The sequence below is a fragment of the Pelodiscus sinensis genome, chromosome 3, assembly GCF_049634645.1.
Source record: "Pelodiscus sinensis isolate JC-2024 chromosome 3, ASM4963464v1, whole genome shotgun sequence".
NCBI lineage: Eukaryota > Metazoa > Chordata > Testudines > Trionychidae > Pelodiscus > Pelodiscus sinensis.
In genome coordinates this window covers 72,610,307-72,630,905 of record NC_134713.1, presented here as the reverse complement: position 1 = coordinate 72,630,905, position 20,599 = coordinate 72,610,307, and the positions used below count along the sequence as shown (strand labels likewise).

The 20,599-nt window shown below is 38.7% G+C and overlaps 1 protein-coding gene across 1 annotated transcript in view; it reads right to left on the bottom strand.

The window, feature by feature from the left end:
• Positions 1 to 11,090: 11,090 nt before the first annotated feature.
• GRIK2 (glutamate ionotropic receptor kainate type subunit 2) overlaps positions 11,091 to 20,599 on the bottom strand; it is a 621,233-nt gene continuing 611,724 nt past the window's right edge. The window contains exon 17 of the mRNA XM_075923935.1: positions 11,091 to 13,586. Within this exon, the coding sequence (XP_075780050.1) occupies positions 13,422 to 13,586 (165 nt within the window). The 3' untranslated portion in view covers positions 11,091 to 13,421. The remainder of the gene's footprint in view (positions 13,587 to 20,599) is intronic.

The window sequence follows — 20,599 nt, the reverse complement described above, 5'->3', positions numbered from 1 at the left end:
TTAATTGCATAGCTGAAGTCAAATAGCTTAATTTGCCTTTTGGTGCTATCTACACAGCAGGAAGTCAAAGGAAGAAGACTTTCTCTTTGACTTCCCTTACTCCTCATGAAATGAGGGCTACCATGGAGTAAGAGTAAGAAGTCCTCTGTCTCAACATTATTTTGAAAAAAAGGCTTGCTGTGTAGATGCACACTATGTTATTACAAAATAACATCAGTTATTATGAAATAACACTGTGCTGTAAACATAGTCTAAAGGCATATATGGCTGAGACCCTGCTCAGGCCCCTTGGTCCAGTACACTGGCTGGTCCACAAATCAGTGAACAAACCTTCTGGTGTAGGTATACATGCATTTATTGTAAGTTCCCACCACCTTCTATTTACAAAGTTTAGAATCCAGACAGCCAGCTCCTCTCGCTCTACTTGACAGTACACTGAGCCACACCCTAACTCCTTACTCTTTCTTCCCTCCTCTGGCTTCCTTCTTCTGCCTTATATAGCCCTTCTTCTGTGAGGCCCACAGCTGCTTCTGATAGCCCTGTAGGCCTGGGCTTGCTCAGCTGTTTTCCCTTAGCCAGCCTACCTTGGCAGAGCTCTAGCATGTCTGCACTGGGGAGTTACTTTGAAATAACTCTCCTTATTTTGTAATAACAAGTCAAGACTCTGCATTACCAAGCCTATTATTTCAAAATAATAATTCCTGCTTGTAAAGAGGTATAAGCTTATTTCTAAATAGTTGTTTGGGGAGTTATTATTTGAGATAACGTGGTGGTGTAGACATAGCCTAACTGAAGAAAGGATTTCATGGCTAGTTGCTGGGTTATCCAAGGTACAGTGGGAATGGGGGTAGAAGACAAAACTGACTTTACCAATCCAGGTTGGCCATTGATGTAAATTAAATCAGCCTGAAAGCTACTGTAATTTATGGTATGGGGAGAGGATCCCTGCAGCTTCCAGAGTTAGTTGAAGTGAAGCTAACTCTAGCCACAGACCACTTCTTTCCCAGGCCTGCTATACCCCCAATTAGGCCCTGCTACAGGGGCTATAAAGGATCCTGTAAAATTGGTTATAGTGGCTGTATGCTCCATGGAGATTTCTATTTGCTAAGGAACCGACTAGTCTTACTGGAGCTGAGAGAGTTCTGTGTGCTACCCTTTTAAATACAGAAGTACATCTCTAGCTAGTTACAAGAGTAACTGAGACAACTGTTATTTCATGTTTCTGTTCAGATGCAGAATGTGACAGGGAGGCACTTCATTTCCTTTCTCTTTCGGAGCTGAAACATGGATTTGTGCTTTCTGTGTGGAGGATTTGAACTTGGAGCTCACAATTTGGCAGAATGAGGGTTAGTGAAAAACAATGTGCCTGTATTTAAAGAAAAGTAATGAAGGAAAATTTATTTTGGATTTATGAATGTGAAACAAGAAGACCAGTCTGAATCTGAAATCATAAGAAAAACCATAAAAACACTCAAGAATAAAAATTAGTCCACCATACATGTGTTACCTAGTGAAAAAGAACAATAAATACAATGAGAGATGTAGGAAAAAAAATTAAAGATATCTGAAAACCACCCTTCAAGGTAATCCCCAAGCCTTGAGCTTATTTTGGACATATTAGAGGGAAAAAATACAGAATTGTTTATCATTTGTATCCGTGGAAGCAGCATACTGAAAATGGCAACAAAATACTTCTGGCGATTTTTTTTTTTTTTTTTTATACAAAGATAGCCTTGAGAGTCGAGCAGATTGTTGACTTTTATTGTGTTCTACATTCAAATGAAGTGTTCTCCTAATAAAATTTCCCACAAAATGGAATAATATGTTTTAGCCCCTGTGAGCTATCCAGGAAGTCATCCGCCAGCTGGGGAGCATCAAAATTGGTGGACTTACTGCTGGTTATTCTGGAAGCCTGGCAACCCACCCACCTGCCAGTCAGAGAGGCAGGAAGCTGTCAGGCACCCTATCTGCCAGGCAAGTCACCTCAGAATTCAGGCAGCCTGCCTGATAATCAGGGCCCCTGGGTGATGTCTAGCTTGGAAAACAGCCAAGTCTGTAGACAATCAGCAAGTAGGGCAGCTCAGAAAGCCACACAACCCAGCAGTTTGGGCCGTCAGGCAGCCATGTGAGCCAGGCTTCTCAGCAGCTGGGCAGGCCAGAAAGCTTGTCCACCTATCTGGGGAGCTGAGCCGCTGCAAAGAGCTGCCTTCCTGCGCATCTGCCCATAAGATGTGCAGGTTGCTAGGCAGCTGGCAAGGTTATGAGTAGCTGGCAAGCCTTATTTCCATCAAAAGAATTGATATTACCCCAGATTGTTTTGATTAGGGATGTAAATATCCATTGAAACAGCCAAGTGGTTACTAATTAAAATGATACTGTTTAACCTTTTAACTGGGAGCCAGGACTGGCACAGGGAGATGGGGCTGAGGTCTCACTAGGGCTATGATCCTGCTGGATTTGTGTAGTGGGAGCTGCTCCAGGCCAGTCAGCCTGCTGTAGATGGGGATGGGGCCACTCTCGCACAGCTGGGGCCAGGGGTCCTGCTTGCCTGAGCCCTGCCTGCTTGCCACATGGCTGGGGACCTCTGTGGCAATGCAGTTAGGGCCCACCCTATTGGCCCAATGAGGACCAGGGTTCTGCCAGCCAGTATGCTGGTAGCTGGACTCATGGCTGCCTGCTGCACAATCAGGATCTCACCTACTTGACGTGGACGCAGTACTGTCTGCAGTCCTGACATGGCTGGGGTCCAGCCAGTTGGCCTGATGCAGCTGGCCATCTCCCAGAGATTGGACAAGGTTCAGTTATCTGGTTACCCCATAAGCTTTCTGGTAAGCCTAATGTTCACTGGGTAACTGATTAACAGTTTAACCTTTTACATCCCTAGTTTTCATTCCATGTAATCACCATGTTCCAGTTAAAATACCATCAGAAGCCTTTCAAGTAGATGTACTTATGGGAAATGTTGTATTCATGGTTAACACACAGGAGATACATAGGATTAAGAGTCAGATGATTTGCACTCTATTCATAGTTCTGACATGGACTTCCCAATTAAACTTTAGCAATTCACTTTCCCTCTCTGTGCCTCCCTTTGGTCAAATAGAGTAACACCACTTTAAGAGCAAGTGATGTGCTGAACCATTTAAAATAAGAGGAACACCCACCATCTCTCTTCTTCCCATCTTGTTTACCCCCTTAGCATCTGCTCATGAATCCCTATGCCCACTCTCACCAAATCTGAGGTTTAGCCTGATCAAAAAGTGGTTGGGCTATGGATCATGTGCCCTCTGCCCTGGTTCTGTGAGCTCTATGACTAGGAGGGCTATTGGAAGAATGAAATAATTAGTAGAACACTTAGGTACAGTGGCAAGGAGTGCAACCAGAGTGAATAAATAAATAAAACTCTGACAATCAAATTTTCAGGGGGGGAGTGGCTGGTTCCCATAAACAAGAGCTATTTAAATGTAAAAGTAAATTTGATACACAGGCTTGATTAATACTCTCCATGGGAGATGTGTAAAAGGCCATTGATTTATTAATTTAAAACTGTAACAAAAATTATATTATGATTTTGAGCAATTATTTCAAAACCTGTAACAAAAATTATCTATAATTTAGCTATCTGAGAAATGGCCTCTGTAAAGACACTGACACAGTACAAGGACTATGTAATTAAAGCAGAAGACAAAAAGGGAACAATTGTAATTATGAATAGTGAAGATTATTGAAAAGAAAATTTGAGGCAATTAAATTATGAAATCTCTTATCAGGCACTTGCTGGTGATCTGACTAAGATTCAAAGAGAGATTGATGCAATTTTGGAAAGAGGATTAAGGATTGTTAATGAGAAGCTGAAAAATATCTCACTGAAGAGCAGGCAATGTGCCTCCTTCCTTTTCTAGGCATAGAAATGTAATGAATGCACTTAATACACTATTCAATATATTAGTCAATATTTATATTGTCATGCCATGTTTAGAACGTCTGCATTTTTCCCAGGTACATGTATAAAGTAGAGTTCTCAGCAGATTGCTTCTTTGTCCATTCCTGTTTGTTTTCATCATGAATTCATGAATTAATATATATGGAGCAACATAGACTCCATCTATACTACCAACTAGGGGTATGATTCCCAGCTTGAATAAACATAAATAGTAGTATAATGATGATAGCATGGGCAGTGGCCACATGGCTAAGCTGTCCTGATTACATACTCCCTGGTTTCAAGTGCTTTTGCACACAGTTTTCTACAATATACTTAAAAATTCTTATTGCATCGATGCTATATATATTTGGAGTCCATTGAATTAAATAGGAAAATTATGCATTACTGTGAGCACAAGGAAATGTTATGAACTATACTGAATAAAAGTCCAGATAGGAATGTACTTTTGGAGAGTGTCAAGTGGGTTACCTAAAGACTCTCAACGGGGAGGTGACTGCAAATTATCACCTCTGGTTATGCAAAAACCCAGCCTTTTGAAGCTATGCCCTGAACAGGGTCATTGTATAGTGAGTACCTATTCCCAGAATCTGAGTGTCAAAGGACTATCCGGTGTAAAGGAAAGCCTGAAGTAGTAATAGGTTATAATTGCTTATTCTGAGCTAAAGCTCTTATGAATTCGTGATGACTGAAAAACCCCTTTGTGGAGTTTGAAAGTCTGATTCTTACCAGGGGCCCTTCTGGAGTTTTGGTAAACTTCTTAGCATATATGTAGTTTCTTTTATTGTTTTTAATATAATTTCTCTGCAGTGATTGTTCCTTAAAAATAAATGTGCTTGGTTAGGAAGAGCTATGTGGTAGTTTATAACTCTGGGCAATGATGCTGTTTTAGGCCCTGAAAAGAGGCAGAAACTGGTCTTTCTGGGAATAACACAGTGAAGGAGGAGAACTATGGAGCCAATCAGGAGGTGTGAGAAGCATGCACGGAATGCAAGTACTTTTCCCTCACTCCCTGATAGTTCAAAGCATGGGATGAAAAGCAAGCCACCCGGAGCACATGGCTGCTGGCTCCCTTATCCTCCCGAAACTCCTCCCTTGCCTTTCAGTAGCAGATATCACAATTTAAAACCCAGATTGGTGGGCAAAGGCTAGGGGAGAAGCTGGAGGGAGGTCATGATCACAGTGACTAAATTGATCCATGATCTTCACAAATCATATCTTCACAAATCACATCTGCTTTAAGGCCTGCACGCCATCCTGAGGGAGACAGCAGTGGAATGGCCTTCACCCATGGTGGACGCCAGTCTGTGCATCCCGGTGGTCAGGACACCTGATCTAGAGGAGGAGGGTGACCTGATCACCGCTTCCAAGGATGCGGGAGAGTTCCCAGCCGGGCCTTGTTGGAGACCAGCAACAGATCCTCTGGTGAGGTAGCGGTTGTCACGTATAAGCTTGGGGGAAGAAGGTGACCCAAGTGTTACAATCCATGGAGGAGCACTTCAATCCCAGGATTTTGAGCTAGTCCTTACGTGAACACACACAAGGGACCAAATAGGCTCAAGCCACAGTTGTGTGATATAATGTGAGGCTCAGGGAGGAGGGCACGGGGAACACTATGGGCAGGGCTGATTGACTGCCTCACCATCTTCTGTGGTTTCTGCAGTGGGACCAGCCAGGAGCGAGGGACCATCCAGCCCCACTCTGCTGGCACTGAGGATACAGGGACCATCCAGGAGGACCAGGCAGCATGACCAGCTCCTCTGGCAACAGCAGATGGAGGAGGCAATCAGCTCCAAGATTGAGGCCGACCTGGAGTAGTGGCAGCAGGCATGGGGGTTGTGCCTCCAGCAGTGCAACAGGATGTGTGACAGCATGTCCATCCTGACGTCGCACATCGGCTTTGCCGTCCACTATGGCATGGCCATGCCCCACCCTGCTGCCACCAGAAGGTACTGGTGCCCTTTTGCCCTGTCCTAAGTGGTTCTGAGGGGGGAGGTCTTTGTGCAAGAGTGTCCCGCCAGTGTGGATGCTCTTTTGCACAAAAGCACATCGCTTTTGCAATGTGCTTTCAGCAGTGTGGGAGTGTTCTTGCGCAAGAACTTTCACGTAAAACAGTTCTTGCTCAAGAAGCCTGCAGTGTAGACATAACCCAGGTGTTACGAGCTTGTTGGACAAACCCTGCTCACCCCCAAAGTACATGACAGCAGCACAAGATCAGTGGGATTCCTTGAACAAAAAGCTGTTGTTAAAGCCTGATAAATAACACGTAAGCAAGGAGAACCTTTAACAATCACTGAAAAGCTGAGGAGAGGCAAAGATTTGAAGATCCCAACAGACTATTCTGGCCAAAATAACTTACTATCCACAATATTTCTTCATAAATCCAGTGCCATAAGATTGAGAGCATGGCTGCAGATCATAAGAACATAAAAATGGCCCTACTAGGTCATTCTGAAGGTTATCTAGCCCATTCTTCTGTCTCCCTACAATAGCTAATGTAAAGTGCCACATAGGGATAAGGTAATCATCAGGTCTTCCATCCCACGTCTCCCATTCCCAGCTTCTGGCAAACAGAGGCTAGGGACACCATCCCCACCCATCCTGGATAATAGACATTGATGGACCTATCCTCCATGAACTTACCTAATTCTTTTTTGAACCCTTTTATAGTCTTGGTCTTCACAATATCCTCTGTCAGAGTATCACATGTTGACTATACATTATGTAAATAAATACTTCCTTTTGTTTGTTTTAAGCCTTCTCTCTGTTAATTTCATTTGGTGACTTTTAGTTCTTGTGTTATGAGAAGGAGTAAATGACACATGCGTATTTACTTTCTCCAAAACAGTCATGATTTTATAAACCTCTATCATAATAACAAGTTGAAAAAGGCCAATCTTATTAATCTTTCCTCATATGGCAGCTGTTCCATATCTTTAATAATTTGTGTTGCCCTTTTCTGAACCTTTCTAATCATATATATTGATGGGGTCTTGGAAATCTGTTCTTTACTAGAGTTTCAATCAGTTTTTCTGGTGTTGAAGTAAGCCTTTCTGGACTGTAATTACTGGGTTCACCTCTAGACCCTTTTAAAAAAATGTGTGTATTCCAGTTATTTGGTACAGAAGCTGATTTAAAGGATAGCGTAAAACCATAGTTAAAAGTTCTGCAATTTCACATTTATGTTTCTTCAGAACTTTTGAGTGAACACCGTTATTACTCAGAGCAGCTTGTGCCATCTCAAAAAGCATAAAGGATGAGGGATAGGGAACCAAGGAGATTCAGTTAGGTACTTCATGACACTTTCAAAATCTCACTAGACAACTATTTAGGCAACTAAGATCATTTCAAAATCTGTCCCTCGATCTCTGAACTTTATTCCAGCTATGGTAGATGTCTACAGTTAGTTGGAAAGGCTATTTTCAATGTCAAGTTCTGAAAAGGAGGCTTGTGTCCTCCTGCCATTTCTGCAAACTTGAGAAAGTTGGCAAGTTGATTCAAACAGGCCAGCCTATGACCCCTTTACTTGCTCTACACAAACACTGCTTGGCCACTTTATTCTTCATTTAAGACTAACTCCATAGATCTGGCTGCTACTTCAGTCAGTCATGAATGTGTGATGAGTAGAACCATGTCTCTGTCACCCTTTATCAGGTTCAAATGTGGCTGGATGGTTTTAAGCTTCATTATCGGAAAGCCCACTGTTGCATGAAGTATTCATGTGGTCTGGAGAAAGCTGATTGAAGTACCTTTGAACAATTCAATTTTTGCAAGCTTAGATTTACCTGGTGCAGGTAACTTCAGTTGCTAGAGTGAGAAAAGTGGAAATACGCCTTGGAACATGGAGTTTTGAAAGTAGGTCTTCCTCCTGGACATCAGCTCTTAGTAGTAATGATTTATAATGTGTGGTATAGGCACTAGTTGCTGCTCCTTTTCAGATGACCAACATGTTACACTAGGCCAGGTACATTGAGTGATAGGCACCCTCTGAAAGTACATTTCACTTAAACTTACCCAAGAGGTCTTTAATTTTTTTTTACCCATGAAAGCTTATGTCCTAATAAATCTATTAGTCTCTAACATGCCACAGGACTCCTAATTGTTTTGCAGATACACAACTACCCCTCTGAGACTTCTTTAATTCAATTTCTACATTTCTATCATTAGCAAACAATTCTTTGGATAGTGGTTTTTAGTACATAACTGTGATATTGGAAAATATTGCTAGCTTTTCTAAACAATTAGATGAATTTTAACCAAAGAATGAAGCCCGTTTTGGATCAAGGTAAGAAAAGAGATATTCATTGCTTGGTTTCCAAACCTAAAATAAGTTAAGGCTGTCAGATTTGGATTAAGCTTCAGACAAGACCTCATTTGTATTTTGTCTGAACTGGTTGGCTCATCCTTAGCGAGAGAGAACAAACAGTAGAACTGCTGTTAAGTATATCGGAACATGAGGGTCTATGTTACTTGAGTTTTATTTCCATAATGGTTTTACTATTTTATTGTGATTCTGTAGGGTAATTCCTACTGATGTGTGTAAGTTAGAGTGATGGCTCCTGTCAATAGATTTTTTACTATTATCATTTTACTTGTATTTTCACTTTGCAGAAGCCCCCCAGTCATGAGCCAGGACTCACAATGTGTTGGGCTGGCAGGCAATGATGTTAGGATCACTTCAAACATTATTTTAAGTGGTCTTATTTTTATTATTTATATAGCTCCTTAGATGTGCATGATGCTCCATATAACAAATAAAAGATAGATTCCCTGCCCACTAAGAGCGTACAATCTAGGCAAATACAAGAAAAACAGAAGGAAGAGATAAAGGCAGGGGACAGGAAGTAAAATGAAAGGGAGGACAATAAGATTACCGTCACATGAAAGGATAGTGTATGTGTTGGTGGTGGTTACAAACAAGGGAAATGAGGCATTCCAAGTAACATTGGTTTATTTGGAGTTATGGACTATAGGAGAGGTTGAAGAAATGCATTTGGGAAGAGATTTAAAAAATGAAGAAGGAAGATCATAGCTTCAGAAGGGATATGTGTAGGGGTCAATATAAAAGAAGACATGGCATGGGTAAACATGAGAAAAGGACACAAGAAATGCATGCCAGAGAACAAATGAGATGACTATTGCGGCCATTTTTGGACTAAAATATATGAATCTATGAGACGAAGTGAATATCACCTGTAAACCTGAAGGCAGGCTTGAAGGCTGAAATGTTAATGCCATATCCTGCCCTAAATGTTTCTGTCATTGTACATTTAACCTAATAAATGTAGCAATTTTAGAGAAAATGGATGAAATCTTGGTTCCATTGAAGTCCCAATGGGATTTTTTTCATTAATTTCAAAGTAGCAAAGATTTAACCCACTCTGTTTTGCAATGGGTCTCCTTTATCTGGATATATGGTGAAGTGGTTTTGAGCTGCTCCTTGACTGACACATTTTTACCAGTCTTTAAAATGATCCCTATGGCATATGCCTCCTGCTTCTCTCACTCTGTGCTGTTTATCTGATCTTGATTCCTCCTTGATTTTGTAGAATATCAAAACATTTTGCCCATTTCAAATGTATTTACTTATTTAGTCTTCCCCATTCTTCATCATGTCCTTTGTATTTTGTCATGTTATCCAGTCATTTCATTATTATTATTTTTTAATCATTGAATGATGCATTCTTTGGAAGAAGTGATGGAGGAACCTGAAAAGATTCAGGTAAGTCCCCAGAAATTCAGGTGCAAACCTGAGTATTCTCCACTCCTGCGTTAAGCTCTTCAGTTAAGAATCTGGGCTGGAAACCTCACAGGAATAGACTCTCTCACAAAACTGCCAGCACTTCCTGCTTTCTTCTGGCCTGGGAATACTATAGGAGCTGTGTGTCTTGCAGTTGTGTGTCTTTGTATAATAAGCCAGATTGATGTACATAAGCTGATCTCTAATGATTTCAGCTGAAATCCAAGATTTCTACTTTCAGTCCTGCCCAAAAGTAGATTATTTATGAACATATAAAATTAAATACATATTGTCATTTCTTTTTGCATCTAGAGTTGCCTATTCCTAACTAAAGAGTCTACAGAAATGTGCTACGTGTCAAACCTTAAGATTTCACATCTGCCTACAGAGACTCTTGACAGACTATAGACCTCTAAATTAAAATATAAAGAAAGGGACATCCCATTAGATATTCATAACTTGCTGCTTCTTTTTTTTTAATCCTCCAGGTTGATACTCATAGCTCAATTATAGCTGCCTTAAAACTCTTCTCTGTACTGACAATCCAGATCAGGCAGAGAAGAAGCAACCATCCCTTTCCGAGAAATCAATGGGCATATTGATCTCTTATATAAAAACTCCCACATAAAGCAACTGAACTGAGAAAAGTCCAATTGCATCTGCAAAAGCCAGATGCTCACTCCGTGTAAATAGATGCAGCTCCATTGATTTTTAACAAAGCTATCACAATTTACACCAGCTGAGGATCTGGCCCTTGCCATTTAGCAGCCATTAGTAATGTGTTTTTCCTCTGAAGATAGGGAAATGAATCTTTGGTATGAATGGGGAAATGAGCGTCTGAGCTTTTGGGGATGTACAGAGATGGGTGATATTTTCTGCTGCTTGGGGGACAACTGTGAGCGTTGTCATTTTTTTATTTAAATTCTTTAACTCTCTAAAAACAGAAACCATTACCAACTCACATCAATAAGTGGCTTAGAGTTTACATTGAAATAATGTCATTATTCCTATCCCAGGGAGTGTGTTGAGCAGTCCATGCCATTTACTTTGCATGTTTCTCTTACCATGGGAGGCTGCATGTTCTGACTGAATGTTTTCAGTTTGACAATCCCCCATGCCTTAGAAGGAGTTGTCTCAAATAATGGATATGGGGCATTTTTTTCTCCTGTTTTCAAACTTCCTGTAGCTCACATTAATATTAAAGAGAATTACCCTTGTGCATCAAAGGGAGAATGGAACTCCTGCTTATTTCAACATCCTTAAATGGAGAAAAAAGGTTAGTTTGAATATAAAACAGCATTATACTTTATGACTTTACAAATTTTATTGTAAATCATCAGTTACTGCAATTGCCAATGCTTCAGCATTCCAAACCATCATAATTAGGAGTTATCTGTTATGACATTTACTTCTTTCTTTTTTTGTATTTAAAAATTAAACTTAAGATTAAATGTGCATTATGTAACCATATATATATTTAAGAACCTTTGCTGAAAGGTGCTTTTTTCAAAATTTTAAGTTTTGTTTTTGGTAGAATTAACCTGTACTTTATAACATGTTAATAGAATGAAACTCTCACAAGCAGAAATGTTACTTTCGTAGTTCCTAGTTATGATGAAAACAGCCAACTCATTGTATATGAAAATTTATGGGAACTGGACAGTACCCAAAAAGTCCCAAATTGCACAATATAATCCCCATAATGGTGGCAGTACATATTATATTTTTGTTTTGGACAAGTGAAACATTATGGAATAATTTTTTGGATGACAACATAAAATTGTGTCTTGAATAAACAACTATTCTTTTTCTTCTTCAATGACTGAATTCTTATTCCTGCACTTTTAAGACTCTGTTATAAACAAATAAATAAATAAATAAGCAAGCCAAAGAAATTTTTTTCTGGAATTAAAAAAAAAAAAATCTTTAAACTTTGGTGGTAGGTGTAACTTTACTGTAATAACCCAGCATTTTCAGTATACACATTTACAGGGTGGAAGTTTAAATAGTGGGGCTTTTTTCCCCCTCAGCATTATGTCCTGAAACCCCAGCTAGTAAATCAAGTTAGTAACAACTAAGGGCATAATTCTGAAATAGATGTCCAGAGCAGGAGGTGTACAGAAATCCCAAAGAAGTCACTGGTTTATACTCACTAGCAAATGTTTGTAGGATCAGGTCCTAAGCAGAGATTATTACAGGTACCAGTACTGACAAAAAATACTTTAAATTTATTGCTCAAATCACACAGCAAAAACAAAACAACTAAAACTGACATAATTTTATTTTTTTTTAATTTTGTGCATTGGATTCAAACAGCAAACTGTGTGCACTTCAACTGTTATCACAATGTGGTCAAGAGTTTTGTGTCTTTTACCATTTACACACAATTGTTCATTACAGTATGTAATCAGCCTAGTGGAAACCAGGAGTGTAGCATGGTAAGCAGTGCTGGTAGTGCACTCAGCTTTTATATTACCTAACTTGAAAATATTTCTCTTCTAAGATTCCTTTTTCTTGATAAAAATAGTTTTCACCAAACGTTGGTGATGCTCTCGCACTACCATTCATGCTTGGCATCACACCCCCGACCGGAACGCATGTTCTTATTTTGTTGATAAAAAGTATTACAAAAATTTCCATACAAAAACTATTTTCATAGAAATCTTGCATTTCCACAAATAAACCTGAACATTTTTTTGGAAAAAAAAACTGCTCAAGAATTTTGTTCATTTAACACTGTGACCGTATTGATAAATGCAGTCCTCTTTAAAGTTCTCCACATTCAGTTCTTTTGGGTGACCAATCCCTTTTCCACTATTCATGAGAATTGCACAGGCTCCAATGAGTTCAATTAGTAGCAGGATCAAGGGGTTCATAACTGTTTTTGGCTAAAATACAAGCCTTCTGTGTGCCAAATACACTTTATTTTTTTCTCTTTTCACAATTACAGAACAAAGTAATTGCTTACAGCTGAAGATTGTAAAGATACATTCCTTTGTACTCAAGAAAATTTTATGTCATCTAAAATTGGGTCAACCGTATAGTTTTCTCACATCAACGTTCCAGCTCAAGTAAATTAAAGGAAATTATTACTGCCTTTTTTACTGACATTTTTTATTTTGGTCATTGACATAGACACAGTTGAAAAAGTAGGTTATTGTCCCCGCTTTTATATTATTCCTGGGATTCAGATGTTCTTTTTTTTTAATACTTTCCCCATCCAGTAAGTCACCTCTCCAGCTGGCAGTTACAGTTTGTAGATAGAGACCAGTAAATACCAACTCTTCTCCACTTGGAAGTTCTGAAGAACACACGCTTTCTTGCTCCACTACAGTTCTGAGACATTACTGTTAGAAGACTCCTTCAGTGGTTAGTTAGTATGTAGGACATTTATTCTCCACCTCCTGGCAACAGTTGAACTTCAAAAGGAACCTGCAATTTCTCACTGAGACTGCATTTGAAATCAGCCACAAAACTCACATGTAACATTCATTCATAATGGTGGAACCCATGACAAACAGTGTAACCCCTGCATAACTTGGTTGATCCATGACGCTTGTGATTTGAGTCTGGCCATTGCAACTGCTTAGATCATTGAGTCTCTAGTTCATAGACACAGCGGCATGAGGTAACTCATTTTATTTTGCACAGGTTGCATATTTCCACAGGAAACATTCTCGCAAAGTTGTTTGGAAAAAAAGACGACAGTTTGTGCTTGGGGTATTTGGCCTCCCAGCTCTATGCCATGGTTTCTTTACCTGGCAACCTTCTGTCATTAAATGTGTGCATGTTGATAACTTCTTCTGTTTTCACGATAACAGGGGCCTGTGGTTTGTGTTTTAACCGACGTTGACACTTCAGGGACATCCTCAACTCCTCTACCATGGCACTACAGAAGGACCTCTGTAGGGGAAAATTTAAGGATGAGGAAAAGAAGAAGAAAGAAAAGAAAACAGTTGTAAGAAAGTAAAGTTGCAATGCCTAAAAGCAGATTCAATCTTTTGGCACAGCCTTGTCATCTGGCCATGTTTCAGCCTGGAGCTCATAACAAATTGCTGTCTTTTAAATATGCATCACATAATAATTAAAATGACTTATCAAGCTGTGATGGCTCATTGAAAGTTTCACCTTGTCTCTATGATTATTTTTCTGCCAACTAGTGTCTCCTGATGCACATTATATGTAAAAAGATTTCTGACAGATGCTCTGTTAGCCTAGATTAGCCTTACAGGTTAAAGTTTGAATGTACAGGTTCACTATCTACTCTGCAAATTGCCCTGCTTTATATTTTCAAAATAGTATATTTAATTCCTAAAAAAAAATCGGAATTTCTGCTTTTCAAAAACTTGCAACATCATGTATAAAGTTATTTTAGATTAACTTAAAAATAATTAAATGGGAAACAAATACCCAACATCTTATTTTGCATCTCTTTAGGTGATGTTGTCCATAGAAGAACAGTGATCAGAGAAGAGGACTTTAAAGTAAAATATTAGATTGAATTTGAAATGTATATACTCCTGAGGACAACCTGTCAGGCATACATCTATTGTACATTCTCATATAGCCTAGACTGTCAGAAACTTATTCAGAAGTTCAGAGGAGACTTTGATCCCAAATATTTTCCCTATACTCCCATTGTGAGCAGGGAAAGAAGTAAAGATGGGAGAAGCCCTCTCCAGATCGTATAAGTCAGGCATATTGTAGGGAGTACAGGTGAAGTACCTTACTCCTTCCAGAGGAAGGGCAAGGGTGAAAGGAATTATAACTAAGCTCAGCAACACACTGCCCACACTATAAAAGGTTATCAAATTACAATCTAGTCTTTTTTGTTTAGCCTTCACCATCTCCTCTATCAAACACCAGCCCTGGAAGTCACATGAAACTCAGGTAGAACAAACCCTCAGAAGACAGATTTTGAAATTACTGTAACCAATAGCTAATCAGTGTCAATTTTATATGATTAATGATAGGTCAGCAACAAATATTCAACTTTTTGTCCACTGCTTTTCTAGCTGCAGAGTTCTTGTTTTATTTGTAAATATCTAAAATTACATGAGTTCACAAGTTCTAAATGAAGCCCTGCAATTAATGTAGAATTTGGTTATTAAAGCTGACTCCCATTGCAACAAGAGAGGAGTGTGCAAAACAGACCTAGATTAGAAATAAGACCAGAGATAGTCTGAGCTGTGTCTTTTGTTTTATCCAGGCTGCAAAGCAGTAATAATTCAAGTCACAATGATACACTCCAATCAAGCATATTTCTACTGTAAGGTTGACTTTTCTGATTAACAACTGTTTTCTCAAAAAAAAAAAAAAATGTTTGCTAATTACCCACACACTGTGATATATTCTTGGCTTTACGGTTGTGACAGGAATTCTTGTTCTTACCTTCTGGATAACATTTATTGCTACAATTTTCATGTACACTTTTTGTAAATTAGTGAATTTAGTTCTTGGGAAAGATATAAAGACTTAGATACAAAAGGGGGATTTTCAATGGCAAACAGGGACGTCCAATTTTTAGTGAAAATGTGGCACAGGTGGTCACTTAACTTCCACTTGTGCCTTGGAAAATATGTCCAAGAAACAAGCAGTTATAAGGCAGTCCTACTCATCTCTTCCCACTAACATGTTTCAGCCTTCTCCCTAGAAGTAACATGTCCAATAAAAAATCATTCTTAATTTTAATTAAGATCTTACATAAAATGTTTACAAAAAGACCTATGTTACTTAGGAGCCAAGTTCCTGTTTTCAAAAATGAAAACTTAGGCCCCTGAGTCTCTTTGAAAACCAATGGCATATAGTCTCTGCAGTGCTTAAATCATGTCTGAAAACATATTTTGTTTAGCACACATATTTTTTAGTCTGTGAAGTCACTTTTGAAAACTGAATTCCTTAGCTTCCCTGATAAGATGCTGAACAAGAACCTCTGAAAAGATTGGGGATTTTATGGAGTAGACTTCTGTCCTACAACTGAACTGAAACTACCAACTCATTTTGCGTATGTTAGTAAAAATCTGTCAGAAAGCACCAACATTCAGTAACTAGTACAAAATTCAGTACAAATAGTGGTCAAGGGATGAAAGTATATGCATTCTCATTACCAACATCCTGGCACATCCCATATTTGAAAACATTACCAGTTAGGATTATAACTTCTTTCTTTTGTTAGTGTGGCAAAAACAGCCAGGTCACACTGGTGAATTTGACCCTATGCTCTTAGAAATATTGCAGTTCTACAATCAAATATTTCCATCGGAAATATTATTCAAATATTGCTTGAGATGGTGATGATATATGTTGACCCCACTCATTCCCACAACTAACCTCATTAGCCTGTTTCTTAATATACAGTGCTGTAAACCTCTAATAGCTGTTGTCACACATACTTAGTTTACCAAATACAGTTGAACCTCTTTAATCCGGCACTCTCTGGTCTGGCAACATCCATGGTTGGGCATTATTTTATTTAGCTGGATGTCCACTTAGCATGAGTGTAGCTACATTTCCTGCAGTCCCATAAAGTTCGTTTACAGCCAATTCTGGCTGTCTGTGTTCTGTGTTATTACTTAGCTTTCATTTACCCCTAAGTGCCTTCTAACATCCCAATAAGCAGTGGAAATGTTGGTAATGCTGCTACACTATATTGGCCTCCCGGGCTTTGGCAAATTCTCTGGTATGGAACCTTTCAGGTCCTGAGGATCCCAGACTAGAGAAATTCAACCTGTACTTAAACCTAGATCTCAGGAAAAGTGCAAACACATAAGGCTCTAGAGTTTACTTCTAGATCTTAGTATTAATTAAAATGAACTCCATATAATGAAGATTATTTTGAAGTCTGACAGTTTTATGAGGCAGATAATAAATTTGTCATGCCCATAATTACATTTAGTCTAAATGAATACATAGTATAAACTCTATAAACTCCTGCTCTGTACTTTCTAATTAATTTGTCTATGTTCATGCAAACGTATCTCCATATGTTACATATTTCAAGAGTAAATTAATTTGAAATTTAGAGCATTAACTTTTTAAACCATATGACAACTATATATTAAGCACTTCACTCCCAGAGAGTGCTGTCTTTTTTTTACCAATCATTAAAACAAACAGCCACATTTTACATGTAATTTTTTTTCCTTATTAAGAGCATCATTATAACTTATTCTTCCTTTCTGGACTATATAAAAGTTCACAAGATGGATCTCTCATTTTTTTTCGCTGAAAAGTGAGTCCTATGTTGTGCAAAGTAATGTGCAGAACATTTTTCAAATAATTACTCTATGTTTGACATTTCTTTAACTGCATTTCTACCCTAATCTCTCTTACCTCCCACTAACTCATTTTTTTCTAGCTACTTCATGTTTCTTCAAAGACTGTACATTGCTAGGTTATACCTGTGGAGGCCATAGCATACAGAATAAGAAAAGAGCTATACGATACTTTTTGTACTTGGTAGATTACAATACTTTCTGAGAGGATTTTAGAATATATAATCAAATGTTTTTCCCAAAGTTCAAATGGACATTCAAATTGCATTATGGTTAGAAAACCTTCAAAGTTTGCCAAAATTGCAGGCTATCTATTTCAGAAATGCATCTCCAGCTTGAAAATGAGCTCTTTGAATACATACTATGCAATTTTTTACTCACTTACCTTCTGGACCTAAGGCAGGTTACAAAACATCAACAATAATTGAATTTTGGCTACCTCTAAGCTCTCTTGATAAATGTAACCAGAAAGTAAATGGTGCCTGAAAGTCATTTTAGAGAGAATCAGATAGCAGATGACTTGGGAAAAAAGTTTAAAATTCTTCATGCATTCACACAGTTAAATGTAATTACTATAGCAAAATGAATAATCAATATGTAACTTTGTGGGGGGAGGGGAGAAGAATTGCATTTATAGTCAGAAGGTTAACATGTTCAAAATAAAGTTTTAATCAGCATTGGTGTTGCATATCCTTCAGTCTCTGACACAAAGAGGGTTTTGCAAGAGCTCAGATCCTTATAAAGTGTGAAAAACTAAGCAGTGTTTACTTCATCCGATGTCACAACTGCCAGCTCACATGGATTCAGTATAATCATTTCTTACCATTGTTTACAATCTTTGCAGACAGTTTGTGCCTATTCTGGAACCTGAAATCATGTGGGTTTGAATACCCACAAACATCAATACCAAAGTTGGACAAAATTTATACAGCTTTCTTATGTTATTGTATATCACATTAAGAGGAAAAGTAAACAGAAACCACATTAATACTCCTCAGACCTAAATTTATATAAATTTTGTTGCTAATGACTGTAAGAAGAGCAATAATTATTGCATTCATAAATATATGAAAGCTTGACAGCAGCAAGTATATACTTTAGTTCAAGAAAAACAAATTTAAAAAGTATACAAACCACCAGTCCACACATTACCAGGAACAAAATATTATGAAACAAGACAGAAATGGTATAGCTGTGTTTCTCAAATTCTGAATTTACCCAGCATTATTCTCTATTTTTATTAAGGAAAAAGACTCAATCATTTGCTCTTTTATAAATCTGCCTCCTTTCTTCTTTGATGGAGTTAGCATAAAATTGAATGTCGGAATACAGTATGAAATGACAAGATTTACTCAGAAGTTCATTACCTCCAGCCTTGCATGTCAGATATTATTTGAAGCCTTGTTAAAAAATTTTAAAGCAGTAATGGCAGTGATCCTGCAGCTTATATCAGATGTTATGGGTCAATGTTCTAACATCTACTAGGACATATCAATCAAACTGGTTTTCCTCTTGTAAGTTAGCTGAGAGTGGATTCATAGCCCTGTCCTGAGCCTCCTTTCTAATCAGTTTCTGCTTCCATATGCCACTTCCCCAAGGATTTTGAATGATGTATAGTTAGGACCTGTCAATCCCATCTCTCAGATGCAAAGAGAGAAACACAAATTCTAGAAAAAAGTGTTTCCACAACATTGATGCAATTACAAACATTGCAACAACTAATGGAATATAAGACAAAATTATGAGGATGGGACAGAAAGAGGGGAAATGACTTGGGCTTTGAACTATTTCACTTTCAATTTATATTTAAAACATATCTGCACCAATCATTTGTAGAATACTAGCAACCAACATGCATTTGGACAAGAGAGTTGATTTAAGGTCATATGTTCTCTAAAAAATGTGCATTAAAACTGACATATCATTACACAGTATTTGCCACTGCATACATTCTTGACCCAGAGAAAGTATAGTGTTCAGGTATTCTGCAAGCTAAATTTCAGAGAAATTAACTGCAGTATTCACAAATATATTTTCTATTTAAGCATTACCAGCTTTTTTTTTTTGCCAGATCATGGATCGGGACCTAAATTCAGTGATTATGTAACCCACACACCTACTGAGTATGGTGAACTGTCCCATCTAGTGGCACTTAGATTTACAGAGGGAGAGACTGAGTTTGCTCTACAGCCTTAGCTGACAGCCAGCTGGATTTTAGCTCAAGCTGTAAAGGCTCATGCACTAAGCTCTAAAAGTCCTAGATTCAGTTCTGCCTGTTGGCATTACATTTAGTTATGATTTCAAACCAAAATCAGTTGGAGGTTTGAGCAGAGACTAAAAACAAAACAAGGAAAATGTAAAACTATCTAAGGCCAGGTCTGCACAAGACCCAGCAGGTCGGCTTAAGATATGTAACTTAACTTAAGCCGAGCTTTGGTGGCATCCACACTATGGGAGTGGGGAGGACGATGGGAGCCCAAAAGGAGGGGTACTGGACACCAGAATAAGCTGCCCTCAGTGTTCAGTTTACAGGTCTATACTAGACCTGCTAAATCAAATGCCAGAAGATTGACCCTTGGAGTGTCTATCTTCTGGTAAGTATAAATATGCCCTACAATCCATAAGTTTTTTGTGGTGGTTGAGAAAGCTTTTCTTTCACCATAATATCCATGAAATCCTGAACTGTGGAATTTTCCAATTGATAGCTAGCTTGCTGGAGCTGAGGGAGGCTTCATTTTGAAATAGAGTTGACTATTGATGGTGTGTTCTACCTATCTTGTCAAGAAAATCAGTCAGAATCTGACTCAACTAGCACCTCACAACAGAACTATGTCGGGGATCACTAATACAACATCTTCTCTGGCCATAAGTTTCAACCAGTTGTGGTCACTGAGAGTCTAGTGTTATTGGATGAGCATAGGCCGGTGACCTGCAAAAAGGTCCCTCATCCCTCATTACTGGTTAAATCAAGCAGGGCAATGGACTCCTCTATTGTAGATGGTTAATGTGTCCAAATGGGAGGGCAAGGTGCCAGCTTCCCTCAAATTGGTAGAGTTTAGGTTCGTGTTCAGTGAACTATTGCTTGATGAGAATAATGTAGGTAGCTACTCTCCAGTATCTAACTTTCCTTTATGCCAATGTTAAGGGTGAAGCTTGAAGCAAAGTTTTCTGACTTCTTGGACACCATTCATTGTGGTTTCCAGTCAGTGTATGGCATGGGGACTGCATTAGTTCCACTGGTTGGTATCATCCTCCTAGTGATGCACAACTGTTTCTCACTGGTAATTTTTCATTAGATCTATCAGCAGACTTTGATAGCACTGACCATGAGGTTTTGCTGACTCACCTGTGGACTTAGGTTGGGGTGGATGGGATTGTACTTGCATGGTTCCATTCTTTTCTCTCAGAGAGATTCTAGAGGATGGTACAGGGCAATTGCTCATCAGCCCCAAGGATTCTCTCCCATGCGGAAGTCCACAAGGTTTCATTCTGTCATCCCTCCTCTCAATATGCATGTGAGGCCACTGGGGGGACATAATGAGACAATTTGGTCTGCAGTGTCATCAACATGCAGATGACATACAGCCTTACATCTCTGTTTTGTCAAACCAGGATGGTGCAGTCTTTGCACTTCCAATGTTT